The sequence below is a fragment of the Silurus aristotelis genome (assembly GCF_946808225.1).
Source record: "Silurus aristotelis genome assembly, chromosome: 3".
Lineage (NCBI taxonomy): Eukaryota > Metazoa > Chordata > Actinopteri > Siluriformes > Siluridae > Silurus > Silurus aristotelis.
This window is the reverse complement of record NC_139576.1, coordinates 21,764,787-21,785,873: the sequence shown is the minus strand read 5'-3', so window position 1 is coordinate 21,785,873 and position 21,087 is coordinate 21,764,787. Positions and strand designations below refer to the sequence as shown.

The 21,087-nt window shown below is 37.8% G+C and overlaps 1 protein-coding gene across 1 annotated transcript in view; it reads right to left on the bottom strand.

Moving 5' to 3' along the window:
- Nucleotides 1–21,087, bottom strand: part of tanc1b (tetratricopeptide repeat, ankyrin repeat and coiled-coil containing 1b) — a 116,759-nt gene that overhangs the window by 91,601 nt on the left and 4,071 nt on the right. Inside the window, exon 2 of the mRNA XM_083537971.1 lies at nucleotides 12,736–12,805. Within this exon, the coding sequence (XP_083394097.1) occupies nucleotides 12,736–12,796 (61 nt within the window). The 5' untranslated portion in view covers nucleotides 12,797–12,805. The remainder of the gene's footprint in view (nucleotides 1–12,735; nucleotides 12,806–21,087) is intronic.

Sequence of the window (21,087 nt, the reverse complement as noted above, 5' to 3'; positions counted from 1 at the left end):
TATGAAATAAGATACTGACGTGATGAAGGCTGTTAATTTTCATATGCGTTGATATTATTAAAAATAATTACTGAATGCAGACTGAAAAATGTATTCATGTTCAGTCAGTTCTGTCATTGTCTGGTACGATTCTGATCTCATGCTAATGTGTGTGATGTTCCACATGTTCCCCCTCATGCCCGAGTTCCCTCCAAGGTTTTCTGGTTTCCTCCCACCTCCCAAAACCTGGCTGGTAGATGGACTGTCTGAATGCTAAATTGCTGTAAACGACTCTGTGCATATTGATTATAAGAGAATTAAAGCGTCACATAAAATGCCATCATTTCTGTGAATGCACTCCTGTGCTCCCCTGATAAGGCTTTGTTTGGACAGCCTGGTAAATAACAGGTACTGGATTATGGTATGTTGTGAATAAACATCAATAACTCGTCAAAGAATTCTCCCTGCTCATCACTGTTAATAACGAAAAGTGCCTCAACTGTAGTTGCTTTTTTTTTTTCTCAAAGCTCAATGAACAGGCCGAACCCTTTCATATGCATCACTAAATTCTTCACAGTAGTCTAATAACACTTGCATCTTATCACTTCACAGTATATAGTTCATCTTCCCACGGCGAGGCTGAACTAAGATAACACTACTGTTCTGAAGGACTTTCCACTCTGGGAATGACATCACTTGCTTCTCATCAGCCAACTCTTACGTAGCCTTTATTTGCCCTTGCTTTCAATACACAGGCGTTTCCATGCCAATGGACGTGTTTTTCTTTTTCTACAAGTAACAACTCTTGCTGCCTACTGGCCAACTTAAAAGTACAGAACACAGTGGTCAGTCTACAGAGACTTGAACGTTGATCTTGAGTCGATCAACAATTTCTAATTTAATCATAAAGTCTGTTGTGACCAGGAGAGCTTTAAAATAGATCAAAACCCCCTGACTTGCTCTGGTGACAACAGCACATCTTACTTAAAAAAAAAAAAAAGAAAAATACAAACGCGAAGTGCTTCAGGGCTCCAGACAAAAACAAATAAATAAATTAAGGAGAATTTGGCTTCTATGAGGAAAAACACTAGCAGTCATTCTGTCGTGTGTACATCTGCCATCTTTTTACCACATGCCCTGGGAATGTAGGAACTGAATATTTTTTCACGATTAAGTGATCACTAGTCTTTTTATGCTTTTGAGTTTTGCTTTGACTGTCCGGTTATTTAGGCGCTTTAACTCAAGCGTAGGTGTCGCGTGCGTCATAAAAAAGTCATAACATGCAGATTTTACGATCGTAACATAAATGTATATGGTCAGAGGTGGTGATCTCGGCAAAAATATTATTCGCAAATTAATAATTTCGGTCGCAAACGCGCCCATTTTGTCACAATCCCTGTGCGAGCCCATTAGAAGCCAAAATAGCCTATATAGGCTATCAAAATATATTGTAGTCTATGTAGGCATGATTGCACCACGTATTTTTATCTGATTTTAACAGCTGAATATCTCCCATTATACTGAATCTTCACATTTTTATACTACTTCTTCTTCCTTGACTTTTTGTCATGCAATTGATCCTAGTTTGAAACAAGTGTTATTTGTCTTGGTGAATTATCATGCTAGAATAAGGAAGATTAATAAATTGCACACAGTGTACAATAATCAAACTGTTTGTGACATTCAAGTGAGAGATTGGCATTATTAGGCCCAAAGTGTAACAAGAAAACATTCCTCACACCATTACACCACCCCCACCAGCCTGGACTGTCAACACAAGGCAGATTCTATCCATGGATTGATTAGTCCACCTGTTTTGCTCACCACTAAGTAATTTAACTAGCTATCTAGGGTCAAACACATGTGTGATTGTGCAAATGCCTTTCTACTTTAAAAAGAAAATATATGATGTTCATAGGATTTGAACTTAAAGCCTTAAACACAGTCACAGCCAGCCCATGCTGTGCTGCTAATTTTCAAACATCAGGCATATTTAATGATGCCATTTGCAATTTATACCCATGGGACTAATAAAATGTAAGTGTGCTGGTATAAGTGAAATTTGTAAATTAGCTGGTGTGAACTAGCACTTTAAACAAGGTCAAGACATATTCTTCCCTCAGGAAAACTGGTAAATCTCTCTTTATAAATATACACTGTGGTAAGGATTATTGAGACAAGAAAGAGACAGAAACTCCTTTGGGAGGGACGGGTTTTTCCCCCCCCATAAAAGCCTGTGTATGTGTATATGTGTTCTCAACCACTAGACAGAAAACACACTGAAAGAGTGAATATTTGACAAAAGGGAAATATTTATGAAAAGTCAGAGAAAATAAAAAGAAGTTGGCATCTTTCACAGAGCACCAGGAATAAAAATACTAAATGAATTTAGTGTAAAAGACTGATTTGAAATGGACAGCTGCAAAACACAGCAGATGAAATGCATCAGAGATATAAAGTCGCGGGGGTCAAACATTCCTTATAACCACAAAACAAGGAATATTACATGTAACACTTTTTTAGAAACACTTCCCCTGTACCACTGTGAGAGACTCGCGGCTTCTCAGAGTGGCTCTGTGGTCAGGGTTACCTGAAAGCGTACCGGACGCCACCTCAGACGGCGTTTCTGTTTGTTTCTGTAAATGACATTTAAAGGAAACATAATCCCAACTTGTTTAGATTAAATGTGAAAAGAACTAAAAAAAAAAAAAAAAAAAAGGGAATCAGCGCACCAGATGTTTGCGATAATCCTGGGTTAAAAAGGCAGAAAATATCATTGCAAATGCTGCAGTTGACATAAAAAAATAATAATAATACAGCAAAGGGCATTTATGATTTTTTTAACACCATATTATCTTTATGTAAGTGTTCCACCATTTAGAAAACCAACTTAATGTATTCCAAATACATTGTCCAACTCTTAATGAACAAGCTAAGGTCAGACATCATTATCCAACAAAGACGTAAGCATTTTTTCCCCCAAACCCAGATGACCCCTGAGATGTGTGACTGATAAAAGAGAAAGAATTTCTCTTCTCTGTAGACGAAAACACTCGCGGTCCAGTTTATTAAAAACACCTGTACATTCATGTCAATTATGTGGCAGCGCTGCAGTGGACACTCAAGTCAAGGTGATACAAGTAAACAGCTTTGGTAAATGTTCACACCAAAGACCACCAAAATGAAGAAAAAATTTGATCTCTTTGAAAGTCTTACGGTTGTTTGTGCCAAATGAGCTGGTTTAAAAAATGTGTAAACTGCTGGAATCTCCTGGGCTTATCAAACATGGAGATCTCAACAAAAAAAAAACAGTGAATGGGCATCGGCTGTGTAGGAGGAAACCCCTGGTTGATAAGGGAGGTATAGGGTAATTATAATGCTAGATAGCTTTAACTAGTTTACCTCAAAGTACATTATTGATATTAAACACTAGTGATGTCAGGCAGGGAAGGCCTGGAGCAGCTTCGGTGTTGCAGCTTATCCCAAAGATGTTCAGTGTGATTGAAACCAAGGCTCTGTTCGGTTTGTTATGCTGGAACATGTTTGGGCCTCTTAGTTTCAGTGTATTCTATAGCAATGCAACTTCCCTTCATAGATATCCTGGAAAACTGTGTGCTTCCACCTTTGTGTCAACAGTTCAGGGAAGAACCAGACATGGGTGTGATGATCAGGCATCCACAAACTTTGTGTTGCAAGGAGTATCCTTTTCAAAAGAAGAAACTTGACTGTCACCGCAGCTGAGCAACCGCAGATGTTTCCCAAATCAGCAAACAAGCTAGATCAAACAGAAAATCTCGTTCTGAAACTTAAACTGTGCTGGTCCAAATTTTGTTGACCCACTAAAAATGGTTACAAGAAAGTGCCTGGACTTCCGAGTCTGTCCCCAAGTCGCCCCCTGACGCACAAGTGGAAAAATGGGCTTTAATACGCCAGCATTGAAAGAAGATTTACACCATAAATTTGCAATCACAAGTAATCAAATTTAAAATAGAATAATATGCTCTACACAAATCACCCAGGAAAGACATCCAAAAGTGGTCACTAGTTTCCATTTTTATTTGCTTCTCTCTGAAGAACAAGAACCCTGTAATTAGTGCTAACTTGGCTACATACACTTAAAAAGGATTTAAACCAACAGCTCTGTTTTCAGACTGGGTTGACCAAGAGGGAGGAGATAGTGGTGAGAATGGAAAAAGCAGCCAGGAAGAAAGCCAACCTGAAAAATTAGGCCTCTGGGAAAGCTTGGTTTTTATTCACTGTTTAATATCTCACCAAAGGGTCTGCACAACGGTTATACTGCATTGTGTTTTAGATCCGAATTGAGATCTTTAAAACATGCAAACCTGGTTTGATATTAATCAGACATCCTGTACAGTCACGTATATCTTTTATCCAGCGCACAAAAGATCCTATGCCTATAGTATGCCTGTATTTCAATATTCAATATCTTTTGATTAGACAAGCTAATAAATACTCCAAACAGGTCCATCAAGCAGAACACATCAAAAGAAAAGGCAAACTTTATTCTCTCTTATCTGGTGATAAGTCACCCTCTGAGCCATCTGTCATGTCCTGTTGCATAGAGATACAGCTGAGAAAAACTGCTGCAGCTAAACATACACACAGCTGAACCAACAGTGAGCTGGCTTCTTAGTGTAGGATTCACTCGTTTAGCGCCACTCTTATGTTTAGCACATGGTATATGTGCACATATACAAAGGAAACAAATTAAAGAATAAAAAAATAATAATAGATTTGGGTCTAAGCTCAAAATCAAACTTATGCACCAGGGTGGTGGGGGTTTGGGTGTCATCATTATTTTATCATCACCACCATAATCATCATTACTATTACTACCATTAATAATAATAATAATTATAATAATAAACTTTCATTTGTATTCTGGAGCCAATCAAAAATAATTCTCTACTCAATAAAAATATGCATGTATTTTTCAATTACAAGTTAGAGAACTTGAAAGTAATATAATTTTCATTTTCATTATATATATATATATATATATATATACATATACATATATACATATACGTATATACATATATATATATATATATACAGTGAGGAAAATAAGTATTTGAACACCCTGCTATTTTGCAAGTTCTTCCACTTAGAAATCATGGAGGGGTCTGAAATTGTCATCGTAGGTGCATGTCCACTGTGAGAGACATAACCTAAAAAAAAAAATCCAGAAATTACAATATATGATTTTTAAACTATTTATTTGTAGGATACAGCTGCAAATAAGTATTTGAACACCTGTCTATCAGCTAGAATTCTGACCCTCAAAGACCTGTTAGTCTGCCTTTAAAATGTCCACCTCCACTACATTTATTATCCTAAATTAGATGCACTTTTTTGAGGTCGTTAGCTGCATAAAGACACCTGTCCACCCCATACAATCAGTAAGAATCCAACTACTAACATGGCCAAGACCAAAGAGCTGTCCAAAGACACTAGAGACAAAATTGTACACCTCCACAAGGCTGGAAAGGGCTACGGGGAAATTGCCAAGCAGCTTGGTGAAAAAAGGTCCACTGTTGGAGCAATCATTAGAAAATGGAAGAAGCTAAACATGACTGTCAATCTCCCTCAGACTGGGGCTCCATGCAAGATCTCACCTTGTGGGGTCTCAATGATCCTAAGGAAGGTTGAGAAATCAGCCCAGAACTACACGGGAGGAGCTGGTCAATGACCTGAAAAGAGCTGGGACTACCGTTTCCAAGGTTACTGTTGGTAATACACTAAGACGTCATGGTTTGAAATCATGCATGGCACGGAAGGTTCCCCTGCTTAAACCAGCACATGTCCAGGCACGTCTTAAGTTTGCCAATGACCATTTGGATGATCCAGAGGAGTCATGGGAGAAAGTCATGTGGTCAGATGAAACCAAAATAGAACTTTTGGGTCATAATTCCACTAAACGTGTTTGGAGGAAGAAGAATGATGAGTACATCCCTAGAACACCATCCCTACTGTGAAGCATGGGGGTGGTAGCATCATGCTTTGGGGGTGTTTTTCTGCACATGGGACAGGGCGACTGCACTGTATTAAGGAGAGGATGACCGGGGCCATGTATTGCGAGATTTTGGGGAACAACCTCCTTCCCTCAGTTAGAGCATTGAAGATGGGTCGAGGCTGGGTCTTCCAACATGACAATGACCTGAAGCACACAGCCAGGATAACCAAGGAGTGGGTCTGTAAGAAGCATATCAAGGTTCTGGCGTGGCCTAGCCATTCTCCAGACCTAAACCCAATAGAGAATCTTTGGAGGGAGCTCAAACTCCGTGTTTCTCAGCGACAGGCCAGAAACCTGACTGATCTAGAGAAGATCTGTGTGGAGGAGTGGGCTAAAATCCCTCCTGCAGTGTGTGCAAACCTGGTGAAAAACTACAGGAAACGTTTGACCTCTGTAATTGCAATCAAACAAATATTAACATTGACTTTCTCAGGTGTTCAAATACTTATTTGCAGCTGTATCATACAAATAAATAGTTAAAAAATCATACATTGTGATTTCTGGATTTTTTCTGGAGACCCCTCCATGATTTCTAAGTGGGAGAACTTGCAAAATAGCAGGGTGTTCAAATACTTATTTTCCTCACTGTATATATATATATATATATATATATATATATATATATATATATATATATATATATATATATATATATATATATATATATATATATATATATATATAAATGTTAATGTTCCGGTAAATTACAGACATGTTTCTAGCAAAGAGCACCAGAACTGTGATTGCTCGAATGCTTAACAGGGCTTAACAGAGCTCTAATGCTTAACAGTTAAATCAAAGTTCTTAATAAGCCTAAAACTGTAGGAGCACAGTTCACTGGTTAACCGCAGGAGCCTGAATTACATTAAATTACATTCAAATAACCATGAGCATGAGCATTAAACTGAGATAGACATGACTTTAGACCTCTATCAGAAGATATCTAACTGCACAAGATAAAAGAAATGATTTGCAGCTTAGTAACAACAATAGTAATAAAGTCCTTCTGTGTGGTAAAAGGAATAAAAAACAAAGAGTAAAAAAGAGGAAACAAACAGCTTTCAGGTCAGGGCAGCATTTTGTGAAAACCTAGTTCTAGTAAGCAAAAAGTTTGCCTGGGTGGATTAAAAAAACTAAACCAAAAAAAAAAAAGTTAAATTAAGGATTGGGAGGAGGAGTCTAAAAACAGATAGACTGAAAAACTGCTTGGCCATGACACTCCTACACACAGCGTTAATGACTGTTCTGTAAGTGGGAGGCAGGCAGAGACACTCCCCAAGATTACAGCATAACAAGCGACACTAAATTCACCTCAAGAGAATCAGTCACATCTGTTTATCCTTAACCAGACCTCCAAGAGAATTCAAGGTGCCTGAGGTCTTAGCAATGAAACCATTATGATTTAAGGCCAGGGTAGCCTTTAACCTCCTTTAACTTTTATCTCTAATGCTTTATAGATTGCTTAATGTTTCCAGTTTAGTGACAATTATACACCAAAGCAAATACACAAATACAAATACAATTTCTCCCCCTACTCCCTCTGTCTGATATTGATAAAAAAATCTAATAAAAAAAGAACTAGATATTATTTGGGTTGTGCATCGTTCTCAGTTCTCAATGCTAGTGACAAGGCAGTGAAACGTTATTGTGTGTGACTCTGGCATGTGGGCGTGTCTGTTATCCAAACGCTTCAGAAACCAATACAGCACAATAGTTAAAACAAAACAAACCATTTAAAGAAGGTATGACTTGGGTAAACTAAAAATCTGCCAACTGACTTGATACAGGAGATCAACAACAATTCCCTGGCATATAATAAAAGCTCAAACAATAGCTGTTGTGTGAATAGTGCAGAAGTGTTGATTTTAACAGAATGTAGAACTTGAGCTTGCAAAATGCCACAAGCTGAAATTGATCTGGCATAAGGCTTCGGAATTAAAATGTCAAAGTCATGTTTGGATGTGAACTTTCCAAAGCAAGTCTTGGCCACGGAGCAAAAAGCACTCCGATTTCTTGCAACATGACCTTCCTAGTAGATATTTTTTATTCCCTCATCCACAACTTTCCATTTAGAAGAATCCACATTAATGATAACCCATAAAAATGATCTAATTGATTTATGCATAAGCAGCCACAATGGCTTGTAGCGATGAGTGGAATGTCTGCATGGCTCTCAGCACTACCAGGCTGCCACCGAATTGGATCTGCACCAGGGATCCTCAAATACCTGTTGGCCGACTTACAATTTCACATATTCTAGTGGGTATAAACAAACAGTTTCAAGTGAATGAATAAAGAAGATGAATTCGCTGTCAGGGAATGATGTGGTGTCTGGGCGCTGGAGCTGCTTTAGGCAAGATGATAGCAGTGGTTCCTGGCGAAAAAACAGACTTTCCATGAATCTAATATAAACTCCTTAGAGTGCAGTGCCTCAGTCCCATAAGCGATGTACATACTTTTCTGTATACTCTGTACAAATGCTTTTCCCTGTAATTTTATTTTAATCATAAATAAACTCCTTTAATTTGAAATCATGACCAAATGGTTGTGGATGCCTGACAAACACATATGTAGTTTCTTTCTCAGATTGTGTTAAATGTCTTTGCTTGTTGTTTTATTATAATTTAACATTTATGGAATTTGGTAGACGCCCTTATCCAGAGCGACTTACAATTGCCTCATTTGCAGAATTGCTCAAGGGCCCAGGAGTAGGAGTTTGTTGAGGCTGGGATTTGAACTCATGACCTTCTGATCCAAAGACCAATGACTTAACCACTTAGTTGGTTAACCTGATCCAGTATGATAATTACCCTGTCTAAAAAGCAAGGTTCATTAACACATTGTTTCATTTGGGATAAACTGGAAGACCAGATTTATACCAGGATTTCTTTTCCAACGTCAGTGCTAGACCTACAGATTTCTCTGTAACATAAAGGGGTATGCGGTTGTATCTTAACAACTTCAAAACGGAAGAAAGAGAGGCTGGAGAAGGAGTGATTTTTTTTTTATAGCTGTTATATAAGTGAGAACAGGAGCTAACATGTTCTGCAGATGTTCCACAACAACAATAGATGCCATGTGTTATTATTAGATCAATAAAAAATCTATTAATTAGCAAATCACTATGGTAGAAGATAAATAAAACACCATGGTATGACAGTAGTTTCAGAATTCCGATAAAAATTATATTAATAATAATAATGATGAAACTTCACATCAAGCCACGTCTGCCTTTGATCATTTTCATGCAACAGCATGAGCAATCATTTTTTATTCATTACATATTAATCTGCAATCTGCATTGCACCAGATGGTGGATTAGGGGTGTCCTGGCTGTAGGCTTATTTGGAAAACACTGACATTCAACAGAAGGTCCTGTGCATTTTTCATGGGCAGCCTGTTACTGTAAGTCCTCAATCCTCTGTGACGTGTATGTATTTGATTACCTTGCTGCTTTCCTGTTATGTTCCTGGCCTCTCCGAAAGGAGGAAAGAGAATAGAAGAGCTGGGGCAAAAACACTGCAATGTTTAGATTATAAAAACATTTGCTGAATAGACTTGCATACATGTCTAGAATTCTCAGCTTTTGAATAAGAAATGATCAAAATGTTAAATGTTGCTCCTTGGCACTATTTGACCTCTCTGATCTTGCATAGGCTCCACATATCTCAGTAACATTCTATGAAAGAAACTCAGGATGACAATAATATCACTGTAAAGAAAATGGCCATTCTTTTCCAAGTCACTTCAAAGCAACTGCAGACCAGCGCTAACTGACCCCCTGAAGGACAGGAAAGAAAAACAGATCATGAGAAAGAGACAGGATAATGCAACAGGATGTAATGTAACGCAATGTTTAAATCACAATCTGGGATAAAAAAAAAAAAAAAAGACCTGCTCAACTTCAACTTTCTTCACTGGGATTTCAGACACGGACGCCAGTTTGTTATGACTAGTCAGAGAACAAAACAGAGCCAGCTCCTGAAAACCTGTAAAATTACAGACTTTTACAGTTCTATAATTAGTGTTATACTGAAACCAGCTTAAACAAATATTCAGCCAGTCGTGCAGAATGCTGAGTCAGTGAGGTCAGAAAAGAGATGCACAACTCCAGGTCTGGTTTCTCTTTTAGTCATCCAGATGCTGTACAACAAAAAAGGATGTGTGTGTGTGTGTTAATAAGCACTGGAACGAGAAGCTGTCTGGGAAGACTAGACAAACCTTGTTCTTATTAGTGATGAGTTCACTGCTGACATGTTTAAGCTTGAATTACTCTGCCTGAGAGATGCTCTACTGAAAGTACACAGAAGCATCACAAACACCACCAGAAACATTATAGTCACTGCTGGTTTGCTTACAAATATCTAAGTCTCTTAAGTGTTTCTATTAAATAAGCCTGCTATATGCAACCCAGTGTGTTTACATTTACATCTTCAAAGCAAATGTGACTAAAATGTCACCTATCTAGTGCTACAGCTTAAATTAGACATATTGCACTCATTACATATTTTCAAAACAACCACCCACACATGGGGTATAAATAAAAATCTGATTGCTTGCTGAGCTAGGCTCAAATCTCATTCAGTGCTTGCTACTGTTCAGACCTGCAGCACAATGTCAGTTACAAAGTGAATAACAAGAAAAACGTGTTAAACCTACATGTCACTCATCACGATTAATATAAGATTTAAAAACTCCTTCAGTGATTTCTAATGACAAAGCAAATACAACAATGAGCATTTCTGCCCATGTGTACCTAAACAAGGGTTGTTGTTGTTTATTTTTTTTTATCTACAAAAGGACAAGCTTTGGGTGATTAAAAAAAAAAAAAAAAAAGGTACATTTTTATATTTATTTATATTTTTTTAAATATATTTATACATAAATAAAATATACATATATTTATACACACACACACAGCTATGCTATAATACACATTATCTATTGCACCGTTTTAAAAAAATGCATTAATACCTTAAAAGAAGGTATTTCGTAAGAATATTTAGTTCTTATTACAGCTCAGATATAACGAATGTCATCACCCCCAACTTCATGCATGGAATAAATCCAATTACACTGTGACAGACATGAGCTGGCAGGCAATCACAGAAAAGAAAGAGAAAGCAAAGACATGATAGACAGATAATGCATGTTGCAGAATGTTTATCTTTAGCTAAGAAATATTAGTCCGCTAGTGAATAAAAGGAGCTGTTTGTCCATTTCTGGGGGGTTTTTCCATATACAACTACAAATCGCAAGAGTTTCTCATACACAAAATACACAGATTAGCTATTAAAATACATGGAAAGCACAGATCAGGCAATAAAAACACACACATTGGATGTGACCACACGTGATGTATTTCAGAGTTGGTGGTTTATCTCTGCTCAACTTCGAGATGGCAGCATGCTTTAAGATCACTAAGCTGTTTTCCCTGGTATCCCATAACTGTGACAATCACACCAAATATAAAAAATAAAAATAGTTTTAATTCTAATGATGGTTTTGTAATATTCAATAAACATAAGATGATGTATAATTATATCCTCACAGGTTTAAATACCTGGGCTACATCCTTAACTGCATACTGGCATACTAAACAACAACTTATTTCGGCTGCTCCTACTCCACCCTGCCTGCACTCTTTTCTTCACTTCTCTAACACACTCTCCATTACTTTGCACTTTTGGTACCTGAACTCCTCCACTTTCACCACCTCTTCTCCCTGCAACCGCATCACTCCACTGCCCCCCCTCTCATTCACACACATGTACTCTGTCTTACTCCTACTGACTTTCATTCCCCTTCTCTCCAGCATGTACCTCCACCTCTCCAGGCTCTTCTCCACCTGCTCACTACTCTCACCATAAATCACAATATCATCCGCAAACATCATAATCCACAGAGACTCCTGTCTGACCTCGTCCGTCAAACTGTCCATAACCACTGCAAAAAGGAAAGGGCTCAGATCCGTTCCTCGATGCAGTCCAACATTCACCTTGAACCAGTCTGTCGTTCCTACTGCACACTTCACTGCTGTCACATTGTCCTCATACATGTCCTGCACCACCCCGAAAATACTTTTCTGACACACCTGACTTCCTCATACAATACCACAACTCCTCTCTTGGCACCCTGTCGTACGCTTTCTCTACATTCAAAAAACACACAATACAACTCCTTCTGAGCTTCTCTATACTTCTCCATTAACATTCTCAAAGCAAATAATGCGTCTGTGGTGCTCTTCTCGGCATTCAACCATACTGATGCTCACAGATGGTCACCTCTTCTCTCAGCCTGGCTTCCACTACTCTTTCCCATAACTTCATGGTGTGACTGAACAACATTATTCCCCTGTAGTTACTGCAGATCTGAACATCTCCCTTATTCTTAAAGATCAGTACCAGCACACTCCTTCTCCATTCCTCAGGCATCTTCTCACCTTCCAGAATTTTGTTGAACAACCTGGTTAAAAACTCCACTGCCATCTCTCCTAAACATCTCCATGCTTTACCGCTATGTCATCTGGTCCAACTGACTTTCCACTCTTCGCTGGCATACTACATATAGGTGTCATTATAATTTTAGCACACAATTTACAATCCCCTACAAATTATAGACTAAAATGACAAACGTATTCAACTAAAAGTTGGAAAAAATGTTTGTGTAATTCATAGAAATATAGATTTTCTTTGTTTTTGCTAATGCACTGGATGTACCTGTCTCCTTTTTGCTCCCCTTCCCTCCGTCTCGGTTCATTTTGAGCACTGCCTTAAACATACTGGAACCCTGTCAACAAAACACAACAGATTTCAGAATTCACTTCAACAATATCATTTACATAGGACTCATAATAATCTGGACAATAATGCATTACTTTCAAATTAAATCTCATACGATACATTTCCGGGATATTTCCTCCAGACTTTGGAATTCAGGAAGAATGCCCTAATATTTAGATAGGACCGCTGCATGCTGCTTTTTTGTTATGCCGGAAAACAAGCTGTCAGATTCTCAGCATTCCATCATCTAATTGATGCTTTGCGAATGAACTTGAGCTTTGTCATGATAATATTAACATTTCTGCAAAATATGCCTGTTCTTTCTTAGAAAGAGCTCAATAGAGTCATTCATTGGCATATACCCATTATTAAATGTGCATTAAATAAAACTGTCTGACAGGTTGAGCTCCATCTGGGCAATAGGTCTAATCAGGGTCATCGAGGTAAGGAGTGGACTACAGGGTACAATTACATGTATTGAAAAATCCCCACTGGTATAGCATAGTCACATAATTACACAAAAACAAATGACAACAGACTTTTAAATCATTTCTGTCCTTTGATAAAAAGTAATTTTGACTCATTTTGCAAACTTGAGTTTCGATGGAGATGGCAAACGGTGACCTCAGACATGGGCTTATTTCATTCTAACACTCTCAAAACACATCTTTGCGCTCCCCAACTACTTACACCAGCGAAATCCCTGAAACACTGTTGTCATTTAACTAAGCAGGAAACACTTTCTTTCTTTGCACTCACAAACCTTAAATTGAAATTTTACTCTAATTTAAAAGAGTACAAATGGATCAAACACGCAATATCTGGCCACGGGTATGAGGACCCTAACAATCTCTGACCCATACGTGTTTTTTCTTGAAACTATTGTCACAAATTGGGAACAATAATTGTAATTATTTTCTACATAACTAAAATTTCCCTTTACTGGAACTAAAGGGCCTAAAACTCCAGCATGGCTACACCTCTGAGCACAAAGCGAGTTTGCCAAGGTTGGTGTGGAAGAACTAAAGCGGCCTGTACACAGGCCTGAATTCAACCTCACTGACCACTTTTGTGATGAATTAAAACACTAACTGGAAGCAACTGATGTGGTCACTGATGCTGGCGGATGAGAAAAGAAAAAATTTATTAATTAATTAAAAAAACAGCTAAACGTTCCACCACATCCTTCACCATTAGCGATGACTATATTCGTTTTCAAATCTATTTAGTTGTAACTAGACAAATGATAATGTATTAGAATGAGAGCATTAAAATAAACATTGCAACTGGAGATAATGCTCAAATAATGTTGCGGCGCATTAATCAACAGCTTATAAACAATACCACAACACTGTTGAATTCTCTGAGAGTTTCATGAGGCTAGTTCTTATTCTGTACTGTGTAGTCATGAAGCTGTACTGTTGTCCTGTTGTCTTAAAACTTTAAGTGGATGTATTCAACAAAGAAAACTGCAAACACAATACAGGTTGTCTTTCTGAACATTTCAATCAGACTGGCCTGCTTTTTAAAACACCCAGTTTGGTCTTCATTTGCTGTTATAATAACCTCCACTCTTCTGGGTAGATGTTCCACTAGATTTTGGAATGTGTTTGTGGAGATTTTCGCTCACTCAGGCATAAGAGTGTTAGTGATGTCAGGTACTGAGATGTAGTGTGAGGAGACCTGGAGTGCAGTCAGTGTTCCAATTTATCCCAAAGGTGTTCAGTGGGGTTGAGGTCAGAGCTCTATAGCAGGCCACTCAATATCTTCTACACCACACTATGTAAACTATATCTTAACGGAGCTCGCTTTGTGCACAGGAGTATTGTCATGTTAGACCAAGTTTGGGTCTGGTAGGTCTGGTAAATGAAGGGAAAATTTAAGGATATAAAATCCAAAGACATTCTATACAATAGTGTGCCTCTAACTTTGTGGTAACAGTTAGGAGAAGAACCAACAAACAGCTGGAAATTGTGTCCTAATACTTCTCTCCATATTGTGAATGTGGTTCAATGTTTCAAAGTCTTTCATACTTCTATATTTGCATTTGATATAAATTGCACATCAATTCCACAAATAAAAACTGCCACTTTTATGAGATATTTCAGCAATACAAGCATCCATATGCAGTCTTGGTGGCTGGACATATTCACTTGTCGTGAGGTTCAAATCTGCTTGCCAGACCAGTTTCACTAATGCTAGCCTCAGTCATCTTTGCTGACAACTAACAGTTGCTTCCTTCATATGACAGCAGTAGTCCTCTCACCGGTCGGCTAGGCTACATATTTAATTTCTAGACTCACGCTTTCCTTCACGTTGTCACAACTTCATGCTTTTTTAATGTAAAGTGTTGCACATTTGAATGAACTGCACCTTGAGTCACACTTTCATGAATTTCCAATTTTGATTCAAAATCAATTAAACATTGAGCTAAGGTTACACACAAACCAGGGTTTAAGTGCATTGGCAATCTGATAGTCTTTTATCCTCTCCATCAGAACATGGTCAGTTTTAGCCCATTATAATGAACAGGAAATGCCAAGCATTCATACAGTATTGAAGAACTCGTAGCAGTTCCCATGGATAAATCTCCTAAACAAACAAGCAAATGAGTTTGACGGTAAGAGTGCATTTTTTCCTGCTGCAAAAAATAGAACAGAATGGGCAGTCTGATGTGAAACTGATTGTAACCATGAGTCATATTTACTATTCTAAACTCTTCTCACATGCCCATCCTTAGCCAAGTACTTCTAAATACATTTCTTTCATCAGACTGTCGTAGGGTCTTGTTCTGTTCTATTAGGTGACTTTCAGATCACAATTACATACAAGAACATCAGAAGCATAACGTGATCATGGCAACGTTGGATGAAGGTAATGCAGGATGAGCTTAACATGGGTCAGAGATCCTAAATCTATTATGCTATGCGTTGCATAACATTGGTTACAGAATGTAAGCACATGAACGGTTTGTGTGCATTTTTTAAGACAAAATGGCCAGTTTCTTAAAGTTCATGTGTGTTTGGAAATGAACTACAGATTGTTTAAAACCATGAAGCATTCAGTCCATCCATTCTCTCAAAAAGAGGAAAGAAATGGACTGGGAGAAGAGTGTACATTCCATACCAGAGCAAAGTAAATAAAGACATAAGGTGAACAGACTCAGAGATTGAGCTACAGTGTGTCGAGAGTTGTTCATCCCTATTTAACTATAACTGCTACCATACGTGTCCTTGAACGTTATGAAAAAAGAAAAAAAAGAAAGAAAGAAAATACATGTCTATTCATGTCAACAAAGATGGTGTACAGAGACCGGGGACTAAAGAAAAAAAAATTGTGGAAAAAGTGAAAAGAAAAAGAAAACAGACCTTCAACGAAAAGCAAAGTGAATCTTAAAGTGCAACAGAGGGAGTTTATCCACGTGTGTGCTGAGAAGAAAGCTTCTACTGCCATTTGTGCTGTGTGTATTAACTTAAAGAGCATCTCTGGGAATGCTATGTCTGTGAAAATGTCTTTTTATTTCTTCAGCAGCAGCATGGTACAGAGACACAGCACCATCATACCCAGACAGAAGGGGTAGATCAGAAAAACAAAGAAGTAAGCACAGGCACAATGTATCACATGCGGCCAATAGATAGGCAGATAGATCGCAAAATTCTAGTGTAACAATTGTCTTTTGTGCTGAAAAATATCTTGTCATATATAGAGATGTGTATAAACACGTCTGTGCATGTCTAATGATGCAGTCACCTGCTGATCCATAAGGTTAACAGCTCAGTTTAAAATGTGAAAACTCATACGTAAAGCATCTAAAAGCAGGGAAGTTGAGATTACGCGGATGTCGCAAAGTGTAGCAGATAGCCTCTATTTGTGTGTGTGTGTGTGTGTGTGTGTGTGTGTGTGTGTGTGTGTTCGTTCAGAGAGAACAATAGGAATTTAGCATTCCTTATTTGCCCTCACCCTCGCCTAACCACTGCTTCTTTTCATCAGACCTATTCTACGTGAATGATTCTTCAGGATGGGGAGAAGTTGTCAAGACAACCGCAAAACCAAACAAAGATCTGTGAGCCTTTTCTGCGCTCAAATCAGAACATGTTCAAACTCTGGGAGTAAAAGATAAAACCCAGTCTTTGATTAATTAATTTCAAATATTTGCCAAATAAATAAGGGCAAGTATTCAATTAGAAATGTCATTCTGAATAATAGGTGGATGCGAGAGAGCATGAATTCTTTACTTTCGAAAACGGGAAATGAGCAAGCAGAAAACAATGGACTGCTAAGAGTGCGCTTCACAGTTTCCACTAAAATTAAACAGAAGCTGGTAAAAGTCACATTAAATAACACAAGTAGAGATAAAATGTGATCTTGGGGACTTTGGCAGACTTTGTTTGTTTGGGTAGATAAGCATTTTAAAAACTGCTAACCTCAAATCACTACTGTACAACAACAGTGAGCGGAAAAGCATCTCAGAATGCATAAAATGCCAAACCTACAAAATGATAGACTACAACAAAAGTATGAAGTCTATCTCTATATAGGCAAAAACAATTATCCTTTTCCATATTAATTCTCTGTTGTTATAATAACCTCCACCCTTCTGGGAAGTGGTTCCACTAGATTATGTAGTGTGCTTGTGGAGATTAGTGCTCATTCAGTCACAAGGGTGTTAGTAAGGCCAGGTACTGACAGGGACACTGGCATGCTGGAACAGGTCTCCAAGTTCAAGTAAAGGAAGACTGAAATACTACCACATCCACAGACATCCTACACTACTGAGTGCCTCCAGGTGTGTGGTAACAGTCTGAGAAAGAACCACATATGGTGTATATTAGGATATCAGAATATATAACAGTGCTTCTACTGAGCTCTACATCCTGTAAAACTGGCTTCAAATTCTACTGACACCAACCACGGATACATTTACAGGCCAGTTTTTTTGTGTAAATGTGAAAACAGATCTGCCTGTTTATTGACCAGGTGATGACGTCACAAAGAATTTTTAAATCGTGAACAAGGCTACGTTTCATGAAGTTGTAATCTAACGGAGTCCCATATGTCTGAACGTCATCATTTTAAGTCAAACCTATTTCACATCCACTATGAGCTTGGCTGAAGTTCTTGGGTGCCAATTCTCTCTACATTTATGTGTATGTTGACATGAGTCATTGACTATTGCCATAGAAACAAACTCCACACGCTGACTCGCTTTCATAGGCATTCAGAACGAAGGTCAAACTGTCATGTAAGCTGAAGTACAAAATAATTTGTTTAAAATGTTAGTGCAATTTTAGAACTAATTAAAGCTATCAAACAAGAAATGAAAATCATATGCTTCATTTTTTTTTTTTGTTAAATACATTAAAAATTGCAAGATACGAGATTAATGAGTGTTTATTTTGGACCAACTTTGCTAAGTAAAAAAAAATAATTTAAAATAATTTTGTTAAATAAATGTGTACTCATTTTTAAGGATAACATTCAAATACATTTTTTAAAAAAATTGTATACACTACATGGACAAAAGTATTGGGACACCTGACTTTTCCAGTCATCTGTAGCTCCTTCTCAAACTGTTACCACAAAAATGGAGGCACACAATTATAAGTAAGCAATTATAAGTATATGTCTTTGGATGAGTTACACTCACTTCACTTGAACTAGAAGACTCAAACCTGTTCCAGCATGACAAAGCCCCTCTGTTCACAACTGCAATTGAGTGAAATGTGAAATACAATGTACAAAAAGCACATAGGACACATTTAGGTGTCCAAAAACTTGTTCGAACAGTTTATTTCAAACTTATATATGCTAATCATCAATGTTAACAGTATCTAGATGAATTATTGGACTGGCATATGTGATTAATGCTACCTTTTCAAATATTCTGCTATTTAAAATGACAAAAACATGTGGCCAGTGTTTTGTTTTTAACTCTGAGAAAGAGATCTAAACAACACCCTTTGACTCATTTTAGAACTGACCCATCACCATGACATCATTATGTTCCCTGAAGGGATGAGAGATTAGTCTCACGAAAGTGTGTTTTACACTCAGGTGGGTTTTAGTACATTGCTGAGTTGTCTGTGGTGTGTAAATAGCCTACATTTAGCTGGGAAGGAAAACGTATTCAGAAAGCATTGGTCTGGATCTAAGCAATCTCATGTGTTTTTAAGTGATGCTCATTCTATGTCCTCAGCACAGGCTTTGTCCTCACTGCAACCCACAGTGCTCATGTCTAATTTAATTTCCAAATCTGACCAATTTTTTGGAGGGGGGGGGGGGTGTTGTTGTTTTTTTTAACATTATCTTTTTCAACATAGATGATATTCAACACCCATCTGAAAACATTGCCCTCCTAAGCATTAGTCTATGATTAAACCCTGGGTTTATATTGGGCAGATACATTTTGCATGTCATAAAAGGAGTCTTTGGTTGTGATTCACTGGCATTAATCTTCTATTAAAGGATTTCAAAAGGATTTTTCAAAATGAAAGAATGGCAGCTGTGTGACTGCAATGATACTCATCTAAAAGCCACTAATAAAGCTTGCAAGTGACAACAGAAAAGATTTCATTCTCTCATCAGGAGATCTGAACTTCATTCTCTACAATGTTACGTCCATCTGTGGCTTAAAGCCAAGTGAGTAAAACGGGCTGTGCACTCTGGGTGGTAAAGATGGCATACTGCGACTCTTAACAGCAACACATACTAGTCATGGGTGTCTTTAAAAATCATGCATGGGGAAGAGGACAAAAGGCGCTCTCACTCTGTATGTTATTCCTTAGAGCAGCAATTAAAAAGGGGACATGCTTGTCTGGCCTCATGTGTCTCGAAGAAAGTTCTTATTAGTCTTCACTCTTCCTGACTGGTAGCTGTGGCATGAAGAGAGTTGACTGGACTGGTTGGAACTGGCAGAACAATCAAAATTGTGGGCAGGAAGTTGGAAAACAGGACGGAAACCAAGTCCTAAAGAGGACAGCACCAGGTTACACAAAAATCAAGGGCCATGTTTATGCTTGAACAATAATCTTTTACAGTTAATATAATGGTACAATATCAGCATGTCTAATAAAGAAAAACAATTACAACCTGCCCCAAATTCCTCTTCATCTTACATCTCCTCTATAGACACAACACTGCTACTGTTACACCGACAGATTGTTTCTGTTGATCCAATATGCCAAGTCCACACTGCATGGTTAAAAATGTAAGCAGAACATAATAATGTTGTTTAATCCCTGGTGATTAATGTATCGTCTTTTTTAATGTTCATGGAGAACATAGTGCACAGTCTGTCAGAGGATCATCTTGTGCACAGTAACAATTAATAATCTGCTGCATTTACAGTACAAAGCAAGTGCTAGTAAAATCTATATTAAAGGAGTCCCTGAAACGCTAAAACACAGATTCAGAGATTCGGCCATCAGAAGGCTGTGTTGTTTTTTGTTTTGCAATAATCACCAATGAGAAAGATTTGAATTACAAAACGGAAAAAAAAAATTAACTAAACTATAATTTATAAAATGCCTTGTTTCTGGGAGAGTTTTTTATCAAGACAAAGTCAAACATAATGTATAACAAGGAGTAATAGAAACAGTTCTGTTGAAAGGCGTGGCATTTTTGTTACATCAGTAAGGTAGCAAGTCTGTGTTGAGACACGTTTTCTTGTGATTTACTGCTAGATCCAAGGCTGTGGAAACAGGGTCAACTTGACATGACAGTAGAGTCAAAATCAAACATATAATGAGTAGCGGGCGACATGAAGACTCACTTTTGCCTGCTACAACTATTACAAAAGTTTACAATCTATTACCTTACAATGCTGAGATCAGCTTCCACATCTGTGTAAAGGAGAACAATATCTCTGCCAATCAGGGCAATGAGAAAGTGTTAAAAAAAAAAAAATCATAAACTGTCCTGCATTGTACTTGAAACGGGTGTGGCAGAGTGAATGCACTGGTAGAGATTGAAAAAAAGAGGGGGAAAAAAGGATTTTTAAGGATGTGAATGCTTGCCGGAGTAGAAGAGGCAATACTGCACCTGTCTGTCAAAAAATGGTACCTTAAAAATTTGTTCTCCATGTGGCATTTTAGCATTAAGAAAAGAAAAAAAAAAAATAAACATATTAACAAAAACAAACACAGCTCAGGCTTGGCCCACCAACAGACAAATTAACTACTAAATATGGAGAACGTTAAGAAGACTAGGCTTCAAACACAGCTTCCTGATCACTGTTAAACATTAACCATCCAAGCAGAAAGCTCTCACTTATGATCCTGTACACTCCAT